This window comes from Poecilia latipinna, unplaced genomic scaffold (assembly GCF_001443285.1).
Source record: "Poecilia latipinna isolate Pla-1442-1.1 unplaced genomic scaffold, P_latipinna-1.0 Scaffold4393, whole genome shotgun sequence".
In the NCBI taxonomy this organism is placed as follows: Eukaryota; Metazoa; Chordata; class Actinopteri; order Cyprinodontiformes; family Poeciliidae; genus Poecilia; species Poecilia latipinna.
Genome location: NW_015117009.1, coordinates 1 through 10,585, shown reverse-complemented (window position 1 = coordinate 10,585; position 10,585 = coordinate 1). Strand labels below are relative to the sequence as shown.

General features: G+C 39.1%; 1 protein-coding gene and 1 long non-coding RNA gene across 4 annotated transcripts; one reads left to right on the top strand and one right to left on the bottom strand.

The window, feature by feature from the left end:
• The first annotated feature begins 1,374 nt into the window (after positions 1–1,374).
• Positions 1,375–9,201, top strand: LOC106942577 (urea transporter 1-like). Of its 3 annotated transcripts, XM_015025894.1 has the most exons (10): positions 1,376–1,524; positions 3,118–3,221; positions 3,327–3,516; positions 3,698–3,826; positions 5,096–5,225; positions 5,319–5,384; positions 5,471–5,618; positions 6,522–6,656; positions 6,738–6,787; positions 6,893–9,201. In XM_015025894.1, exons 2-10 carry the CDS (start codon positions 3,119–3,121, stop codon positions 7,100–7,102), a joined length of 1,161 nt encoding a protein of 386 aa, XP_014881380.1. In that variant the 5' UTR covers positions 1,376–1,524; position 3,118; the 3' UTR covers positions 7,103–9,201. The 3 variants fall into 3 exon arrangements, with proteins under 3 accessions (XP_014881382.1, XP_014881380.1, XP_014881381.1); XM_015025896.1 differs by lacking the exon at positions 6,522–6,656 and having other exon boundaries at positions 1,375–1,524; XM_015025895.1 differs by lacking the exon at positions 1,376–1,524 and having other exon boundaries at positions 1,532–3,221.
• Positions 3,819–5,123, bottom strand: LOC106942579 (uncharacterized). Its single transcript, XR_001423661.1, has 2 exons — positions 4,882–5,123; positions 3,819–4,454 (listed from the first exon to the last, which is right to left on the bottom strand). It is a non-coding gene; the product is annotated as an uncharacterized LOC106942579 (long non-coding RNA).
• Positions 9,202–10,585: the final 1,384 nt, after the last annotated feature.

Sequence of the window (10,585 nt, the reverse complement as noted above, 5' to 3'; positions counted from 1 at the left end):
GTGTGTGTGTGTGTGTGTGTGTGTGTGTGTGTGTGTGTGTCTGTTGTTGGGGTTTTTTGTGTGTGTTTGTTTGTTTTTTAACTGTGTTACAGATACAGGAACATATATGACTACAATTTTGTGCTGTATGATTCATTGCTGTGCCCTTTTATTCAAATGTGGGCTCTCTAATCCTTTGTAAAGGCCTCAGTTAAGAAAAGATAAATGTTTGTGTTTTTTTTTAAGTATAATGAAGTTTACACTTTATGCAACAAGTATCAGAAGAACAGAAACACGCTCCAGATAATACTTAAAGTTGTACTTTTTGGGGGGAAAATATAAAAGAAGCAGTTGAGCCACATTAGCAACCTGCATCATTTGATTAACAAATATGTATCAGCCATTTTCAACCACCTACATCCTGTGTGTTTTTTTCTAAATATATATTTGTCTCCAGTGGATGGCAAGTGTAGTTTGTGGTTGTGCAGGAATTTCCCATATAATAGACTTTTTTTTTTTTTTTTTCATTGGTCTCTCTTATTGAAATGTCAAAATTTTAACTGACACTTGGCAATTTGCAAGTTCCTCCACAAAAATAAGGAAAAAGTGTCTTGGGTCAAAAGGTCAATCTCTCAATAAAATACCTTGTTTTAAGAAGATGGTGTTCTTTTTTTTTTTTTTGCTTCTGTAAAAAAAAAAAAAAAAAAAAAAAAAAATCTTGTGTGCTTTTGTTGTTCCCATGATTATCCAATCCACTTTGTTCATACTGAAATGTCTGCTGTCTTCTTTGTCCTTTACTAAGACATTCACACATCCAAATCAACAATGCACAAGAAAATGTTACCTGAATTCAGCGGGAACCTGAAATAAGCAAAGGCTGTAAAACAACATATAACATTTTTCTCAATTAATGCCATTAAAGTTTTTGTGATTAGGTTGTTAGGATTAACAAAATAATTTGTAACCAAGTTAGTTCTATTAATTTGCAGTTATGCCTTAATGATCAGTGGAACATTTAAAGGGAAAATGCTAAAATTGTACGCCTGACACCGCCATCAGTCAAACAAACCAACAATCAAGTCACATTGCATGCACATTATAACAAGCTTTGACCTGCAGCTACTCTAAATATTAACTCCATAATGTATGTGTTAACAATTTTAGAGCTAGTAAAACAAACAACTTGTTTGGATCTTTCTTCCTCCAAAGAATAAATTTACTCAAACCAAAGAGTAATTTTTTTTCCCCTCTAATATTTTCAGCATTTTCTAGAAACTTTTTTATACTTCTTTACCATGAAACTTGGTTACTGACCAGTTAATAAAAAAAATTAAAAAAACTTTACTTCATAGAGCAGATCTTTATTCCCAGTAGGACTGTGGAAACAATAACCACTGCACTGCTTAGTCAGGAAATCCTTTTAATAGCTGATCATCTGCAGTATGGGCCAGCTTTGTTCTCAGGAATCTCACAGAAAACAAGCAACAACACAGCATCTCAAATTTAGCTGCCGGGTGAAAGATCTGCATCGTTAACACAGAAAAGGTAAGAATCTGGTTTATGACGCGACACTCACAGATCTCAGACGCATGTTCTTTTTCCTGATACAAAGTTTTAGTTGCAAATAACAAACTGCTTATAGTGCTGTGAAAAATATTTCCCCTCCGAAGTAGGAACAAATTTAGTCATTTTTTTAAAAAAGTTGTTCAACTTGAACAAATTTCAGATCATTATGAAAATATTGTCATTAGGATTTCATTTATTGAGAGGGGGACAAAAAGCCTTTAAAAACAGTAAGATCTGTGTGAAAAAGTAACTGAACACTTTGCAATAACACATTTGTAGAAATGTTTTATTTCAACCCCATTTTGGAGGCTTTTTGAGCACAAACTACATCTCAGTTAGGATATAAGAGCTGATTTTGACTCAAAAATGCTGCTTTCTGTAATTATTTTAGTCATTTACAAGTGGCTGTCGATAAACTGATAACTAGAAATCCTCCTTAACATACCTGAACACATATATATACAAACACTAATAACTTTACAGTCTCAATTTAATAGTAAAACTATCTGATACGTTGTTTGCTAGATAAGCGTCCGTCAGAGCGACTTATGATCAGAGCAGTTTTATCATATTTCAGTTTTGTTGTTCAGAGAGTTCTGTTGAAAAGCTGCTATATTTGTTGACTCTGGATGTTTTTTTGTCACAGAACAAAAGAGTTGCACATCAAGAGGTTCACTGCTCCCCGAACAGCAACAATGATAAAAAAAAAAGAAAAGAAAAGTTTTTGTGCAGAGATCCGTGGCTGAGGATGTAGCAGTGGGAAGCTTCCTCGCAAAACTGCTTTGATCGTTCCTTCAAAATAAATCAAAAGATAAATTAAAAACCAAAAATAGGACAGAAGGGACTGAAGGAAATCAATGCAGCAGACGGGGGTGGGAAGGGGGGGGGGGCACAGGTTCAGATCCCAGCTCTCTCTTCTCTGTTGGAGTCATTTCTACCTCAGGGAGCAAAAAGGGGAATCAACTTTAGTTTGTGTGTGCCGAGGTGTTGATTTGTCAGCAATTTGTGGGATGCATGGAGCAGATTAGAGAGTTTGAAGAAAGGCTGAATATCTATCTGCCTGTCTATCCTCATGCCTTATTCCTTCCTTTCTTTAACCATTTTAACTTTTGCTAGCCCAATTACTAATTTTATTTGGATGTTTATAGGAGACTTGAGCCCCATGGTAACTGGAGAAGCAGCAGAGGTCCACAGCTTAAGGGACACTAGAATATGTTGATGGGAAAAGCAATAAGTTATAAGGTCATAATGGTAAAAATGGTGGGAAGAAAACTTTTGACAATAGAAAAACATATGAGTCCTATTCACAGTTTGCCACAAGGAGACACAGTAAACACGTGGAATACTGTGCTGAACTTTTTTGACCAATTTCTCGACCAGCAGGGACAGGAAAGCTGCCGGTCAGATGGAAGTAAAGCTGTTAGAGACTTGATACCGAAGCAGAGATTCTGGAAGTCTAAGCATAGATGAAAGTGTTATGATTAAAAGCCTCGAAGGGGATTGTGCAAAGTATGGACTGGAACTTACTGTAGCTCTGTGTTTGTATTATTTGTCACTTTAACTGCTGGCCAGCATGGGACCCAGCAACCAACTTTCAGCAGAGCCTTCGGGTCGCTGCCTCAGAGCTGTCAGGTTTTTCACAGGAGACATGCGACGGTGTGGACAGTGGGTGAAAAGTAGGTGGTATTCAGTCTGATTTTTATTTATTTTTTTTTTATTGTTTTTTTTTATCTCTGCTTAATATTTGAATCAAACGAAGTTTTGACTTTCTTGTCTGACAGGGCAGGTTCTGATCATCCAGCTGCTGGACGGTGTCTTACGAGGCACGGCTCAGGTCATGTTTGTCAGTAACCCTGTCAGTGGACTTCTCATTTCGACTGGCCTGTTCCTGCAGAACCCCTGGTGGGCTCTAAACTCTCTGCTGGGAGCTTTTGTCTCCACTGTGTCGGCTCTCCTCCTCAGACTAAACAGGTCAGACGTCGTCATTTTGTCCTATTCAACAACAACAAGAAATTAAAAAAAATAAAGATTTATGACATTCTGCAGAAAGATTGTGTTTCTCCCCTAATTAGCTTCAGACTCAGTGAGATTTTATTTCTCATGTAACTGCTTTGTACTCATGTCAGCTTCATGTCTTTACACCTCACCTCAGGGAGGCGATTTTTGCTGGGCTTCATGGATACAACGGGACTTTGGTTGGTATGCTGATGGCTGCATTCTCCTCCAAGGGGAACTGGTACTGGTGGCTTCTGTTCCCAAATGTGTTCATGTCCATGTTGTGGTGAGTAAAAAAAAAAAAAAAAAAAAATAAAGATTTTCTGCAGATTGGAAATGGAAAGTGGGGTAAAGTAAAGAAGGAACAACATCGCACATTGTTTCTGTTGTTGAGATTTTTACATAAAGTTCCATCTTGAAACAAGAAATGTTGTAAAAATAAAATGTACATTTATTTTAGAAGCATAATCTCACACAAAAACAATTAAAACAATTGAAGAGGGGAAAAAAAAACCTTCAAGAAATATTAGATTTTAATAAAATCCAGTGTCATTCTTTGGCAAATTAATGTAACTTTCTTCTTAAAGTTGATCATATCTTCCAGTAACCTTTTCAGTTTTTCCTGGCGCACAGCTTTGTAGCTCAGTTCCTTTCAGTCACATTTTAAAATAGGAAAGCAAAAATATATGACATTAAAATATGACATGCTGTCTGTTGATCTTCAAAAAAAATCAGGATATTTTTGAAGGAAATAGTTACTCACCTAAACATTTCCGTACATAAAGTCTCGGCGTCAGCTTGAGCTGTCAAGAATAAGACTGACAAAAAACAAAAAAAGCTCAATGTGAGAGAACAGCAGCAAAGTGAGAAATGCTTGCTGTAATCAGGTCTCCATAGCAACCATTAGATGCCATCTCAATGCCGACTGCTTGACTGGGCTTGCAAGACAAAAACGCCTTTTTAGTCATACCATCATATCCCAATCCATCTCAAATCTGAATATTTGGCTTTTGTAAAAAAATAAATAAATAAATAAAATAATAATAATAATAATAATAATAATAATCTTCTGGATATTTGACACGGATTCTGACTTTTTGTGAGATCAGACTGAGGTTGAGGTTTTCAGCAATAAACATTCCAGTGGCGCAAAGGTTACACTGGAAATACTTGAAATACTTTTAAAAATAAAATCTTTTTTTATTATTATTTTTTAGCTGTATCATGATCTAAAACGTGGCAAAATCGACACAGAAATAACAGAAATAATTCGCCACGCTTCTTCCATCGTCGTCTCACTATCCAGACCTACAAACTATGGCCGACCTGCGGGGAGCCCACAAGTGTGGCAGGAATAATTTCACTAATATAAATATTTAATCACAGTATAGCCCCAATAAATTTGTGCACACAATTTTACTTCTTCAAGTAAAATCTAAGCCTTTTAAAACACTACACATGGTCCCAGTACTGACAGTGCTTGTTAACCATTCAGTATTTTAATTGCTTCCAATTTTTCTGTCTTTAACATCTTAACTTGTTTCTCTGTTAACAGCCCTGTAGTCTCCAGTGCTTTGTCCTCCATTATGAGCAAATGGGATCTCCCAGTTTTCACTTTGCCTTTCAATATCCTGACTTGCTTACACATCGCAGCAACAGGAACCGCTCACCCGTATTTTCCAGAGGCATGTATTAAGTCTCACTATACACATACAATTTGAATTTTCTCATGTGGTTTGTATCATAAGAAAAAGTGAAACTACTTTCTGCGCCTTTAGGTGAAAATTCAGCCCAAAGCACATCTGTACCATAACGACTCTCTTGCAAACCTGAGTATACCACAGGTGGATGAATACCTGCACATAATCAAAATCACTTCAGAACATTTTGACACTCAGCTCATATGCAGCGCTTTTTTTTTTTTTTGCAGCTATTCTTGTCGGTGCCAGTTGGCGTTGGCCAGGTGTTTGGCTGCGACAGTCCCTGGACGGCGTGTCTCGTCCTTCTGGCCCTGCTGCTATGCTCGCCAGCTATCTGTTTGCATGCCTTGTTGGGCTCCGCTGCTGGCCTGTGCACTGGTAAATAGACACCGAGTCATTTGCAGAAGGAATGGCGGAAAGTTTGATGTGTTAAAATGTGCCAAAACCTGTTTCAAGCTCAAATATGCAGACTGCATACTTATTTGGTAAAAAAAAGTAACCAAAGTTGTGCATACTTTACATGGACGACAAAATGCTTTGCAAAAGTTGTCATATCACTTCAACTTTTTCTTGTTGTATTAAAAGTGGAACATTTCCAGTTTATTTGTAGTTAAGTTGAATTTTAGAGATAGACCTAAACAAAGTAGATGAGGATGAAAAGGCATGCGTGGCTCTCTAAATGTGTTACACATAAACCCTTGAAAAGCACTGAGTCCCAGTGAGTCAATACCCCATAGAACCACCTATTGTCGCAATTTTTAGTTGTCTCTACCAGCTTTGTACATAAGGATTAACATTTATCCTCATACCTCTTTGCAAAATAGCTGAAGCCTAGCCTAAGAATGGCCCTAGGAAGACACATTTGTGAGTATTAATGTTCAAGTCTTGAACTGGATTTTGGTCAGGACTTTAACTGGAGAACTCTAGCACCTGAAAATTGTTGTTCAGCTAGAGGCTTAACCTCTGTCCCATTTTAAAGGAGTTGTTGCTTAGTAACAGATTTCTCTTCCATTGTTGCCTTGCATTTAGCTCCATCCATTTCACCCTGCGCTGAAGAAAAGCATCCTGACAGCATGATGCTATGACCACAATGTTTACCCCATGCATGGCCTTTTGCATGTAACCCAACAAAAGTTCCTTTGTCTGACCAGAGCAGCTTTAAAAGGGTCAACATGCATTGTTTTTGTTAAGCCGTCACGTAAAATCCCAACAAAATGCTGTGAAGCATTTGGCTGCACCTGATTTGACCACTTGTTCAAGGTTCTTTGAAATTTGGTGCAGGACTTGCATTAGCTGCACCTCTCGAGGACGTCTACTCAGGACTTTGGGGATATAACAGTGCGCTGTCCTGCATTGCCATCGGAGGGGTCTTTTATGGTTTAACATGGCAGACACACATATTATCTCTAATATGTGGTAAGACTGAAAACTAAGTTCATTATTCTTCGTCAGAAGTAGAAAACTGCATAATGAAAGGTGTGTTGATGTCTTTTTTAGCACTTTTCTGTGCCTACGTGACTTCAGCGACGTCAAAACTAATGTCCGTGGTAAGTTCGAAAGTTTCTTACTTTTGGAGGCTAATCATAGACCTCGTCTGCAGGTGTCTCTAAGACAATGTGTCATGTTCTCCCACTTCTACCGTCCCCTATCAGCTCGCGTTACCGGTCTGCACGTGGCCTTTTTGCCTGTCGACTCTCATCTTCCTCCTACTTTCCTCGGAGAACCCGGCCATCTGCAGGCCGCCACTGTCCGCCGTCTCCTGCCCTGAGGAAAACCAGCACTACCTGAGGCAATTAAGGACGTCAGAAAAGGCTCTGAGCAGCTGCAAGGGAGAACGGACTCTGGAGAGGATGGAGGGATGAATTCTCAGCTGGAAATGTGAAAAGCAGTTGCAATGGGTCTGTAAGAGAGATGTCGTTTTGCATCAGTTTGAATGTGGCTGCTGTGATGTTCATGTTTTCTGCTTATATAACCGGATCAGTTACATAAAAATGAGTGTTTTCTGATTGAAATATGTTTTGCTCACAACGCAGTACATCTCGCGCCCTGCAGGAGGCGACCCAGAACCACAAAAACAAGAAAGCCACACCGGATGGAAAATCAGGAAGATGGAAATATGTACCTGCACTTTTAGTTGCGAGTTGTTGTCAGGAAGAACATAAAGTAGTTTCTACCATGTGTGAAATCATTTAGGGCTCCCACACGGAGACGGGATGTGAGCCTTCTTCTGCTCATCATAGCCCAGTTTTGGTGGGAGTTTGTGGAAGATTTAATATTCAGCAGAGTCTTTCATCAACGCAGACAGTAAGCTGCGGGATATTTTCCAAATTGTTCCCCCTCCAAAACCCTCTCTCTCTCTGCCAGCCATAATCCATCACTGCATTCCAATCTGTCCTCTTATTTTTTAATCATTTCTCCTCGGTTCAACCACTTTTTATGAACCTGTTGTGTTGCTTGTCTTTTTGTCTTTCCCTTCATCCGTTATCCGTCTTCTTTTCGTCTCTCGGATGATAACAGCCAGTCTCGCCCCTTTCAAGCAGAGCGAAAAGATTTCAGTGGTTTTGAAAAGAAGATGACAGGCAGCACACCAGGAGCTCTGTCTGGGTCGATGTTTGCCTGTGCATCTTAATATGTCTGTGCCGCCATTTGGCTGTCTGTCTGTGCATCTGGTGCGCTGAAGTCTGGCCAGAGTGAAAAAAAAAAAATCTGAGCCAGTCACACTTACAGAAATGTGTGGGAGATGCAGACTGGGGGGAGGAAGAGGGGAGAGAAGGTGTGAGACATGACGGGGGGGAAGAGGGGGGGTGGAGTTGAGATTGTTTTCTTCTTCTTCTTCTTCTTGTCTCGTACAGTATATGTTGTTTCTCTTTGTGTTGTTTTAAACTATGTTGATTCATCTGCTGCCCTTTGAAGGGCAGGGTGAGGGTTGGGAGCAGAATGATGTGGGATGAGGTTGGTGTCACATACTCTGTGCCCGTGCTGTGTGCTCACAGCAGGGTGAATCACTTTTTTTTTTCTCCCCCCCTCCGAATCCCTTGCAGGAAGCACTCGCTAGTCCCATAAGACATAGCAACAAGGGGTGACAGAAGCTGCAGGGATGAGGGATGAACTTTCCTCATCTATAAAGTCTTTCACATGTTAGCAGCTACAAGATCTGATGGTTCCTCATAGAGTTTGTGAATATAAAAAAAAAATGCATTTTAACGTTAGAGAGCAAAACAGTTTTTACTTTCTGTCAGGGTCACATGTAACATTGAATCCGTCTTTTTTCTTATTGGTTGATCTCTAGCTGTCCAGTCGGTATCAGGGGTAAAGACAGAGAAATACTTTTTTTTTTGCCGTTTCAGAAACACGTAGGTTTTTGTTTTGTTTTTTGTTTTGTTTTTGTTTTTTTTTCAATTTCAACAACATGTACCAGAATGATGAACATGAAACGGGTGTTCACATTTCTGCTAGACAATGATTCCAGAGTCAGAGCCAAGAAAGCTCTCGTCTGGCCTCGGAGAAATAAAATAAAGCAGCTTGATTGGACCAGCCAGTCACCTGACTTGAATCCTGTTGAAAATCTCTGGAAAGAACTAAACATCAGAGTTCATAGAAGAGACAGAAGCTTCCAGGTTTAAAGATAATGTGGAAGAATGGGACAAAATGACACCTGAGCAATGCATGCGAGTAATTTCTCCAAACAGGAGAGATCCTCAAGAGGTCATTACCAAAGTAATTAATAAATATCAGAAAGCATCTTCAATACTTCTTCCATATGTCATTTCACATTATCACACATAACTTAATTCCTGAACTTTTTTGTTTTGGTTTCTTTCTATGTATGGATTATTCGGCTTGTTACCCACACCTGGTAGACATTTTCTGCCAAGAGCAACTTTAGAAATATATTTACCTTGAAAAATTGTGATGTGTTTAATACTTAATTTATCTGCTGTATATTTGTCACAGTTCAGGTTAAAAATAAATACTAATTCAGTCTGGAAACGTGATCAAAGCAATCTGATAGGTGTTCTTGAGTTTAGTTGACAATAAAATAAATACTACTTGATGCAATTTGTCTGATAAGTATTTTTTATGTAAACGTATTTTTTATGTGTCACAAAATTGTCAAAGTGATTTACTGAATCATGTTTTAATTTATGCAGATCAGATGCCATCAGAAACATTACAGCTACTGTATGTTCTCTGCTACAAGAAAGTGGAAGCTCCAACAAAACAAAGGGATCGGAGCCTGTCGGTGCTGCGAAAACCAAATGTGTGAGAACAGCAAACATGATGAGAACAGGATGCATGTCAGCCTTCACGCCAACCAACAATTACAGTGTCACTCCTGCTTGATGCTTTAAATGGTGTTCATTCCTGTGAGACTGACAGGACACTTTGTGTTTCTGCGAGAGAGCGAGCGAGAGAGAGAGCGAGATTGTGTGAATGTGTTAAAAGGAAGGAGAAAAATAAGAGAGAGAAAAAAAAAAAACAGGCCAAATGCAGCCAAACTGTTCCTGTGGGCTGGGAGAATGAATGTCGCCTGTTGTGATTCACTCCATCCTGCTCGATCTGTGAATAGTATCCAAGAGCTGGTATCTGGCGCATGACGCTCCGGGGTGATCATGTTCAAACCAAATTTGTCTGCTGCTTCCTGTAAGACGACAGGAGAATCCCCAGGAAACTCCATCTTCCATTGGAGGAAGCTTCTACGGAGGAGGAAGTATTGCCATAAATGTACGCTCCCTGGGACTGTGCCGCTCCGATCCATGACTATGGTAGAGTGTGTGTCGTAATCCTGTAGTGTGTGTAGCGTTGCCTCAAATAGAAACGGCAGACTTCAATGGAAGGAAAATGGCAATAAGGTAGATGCTGCATTTTAGCAATGTGTGACCTTCATCTGCTGGCAATTTCATATTCATAGTAAAATGTTCTATACTCTATGAATTAGTTGAATTGCAATTTTTACTTAAGCTAAAGCTACCACTATGATCACACTTTTGTATATTTTTCCCATGTGTCAATGAATGGAAGAGCAAGAGTAAAATTCCTATTTATCAGACAGATTCCAAATTATGGAGGTAAATAAGACCTCTTTATTTTCTACCACAATGAATTATGGAGCCCCTCAGGGTTCTGTGTTAGGTCCGACTCTCTCCAGTCAAACTAAATTGAATGGGCATGAAAAAAGACTAACACTGAAGTACAGAGGTGTCTGAAACAAGAAACCTTGCTAGAGATACAAACACTTCCGTGGGTTAGAGCTTTTTGTGTTAAATGGTTCAAAAATAAAAATAAAAACAAGGTGGTGAGACCCCAATAACATGTTTTGTGATATGACAAGTCAACACACAAAA

Bases quoted from the DNA above. Each gene is read 5' to 3' on its own strand.
- LOC106942577 (XM_015025894.1), top strand. From the start codon at position 3,119: ATGGGACCCAGCAACCAACTTTCAGCAGAGCCTTCGGGTCGCTGCCTC. The intron at 3,222-3,326 runs GTAGGTGGTATT...CTTGTCTGACAG, and splicing joins GTGTGGACAGTGGGTGAAAA to GGCAGGTTCTGATCATCCAG. The intron at 5,226-5,318 runs GCATGTATTAAG...CTGCGCCTTTAG, and splicing joins CTCACCCGTATTTTCCAGAG to GTGAAAATTCAGCCCAAAGC.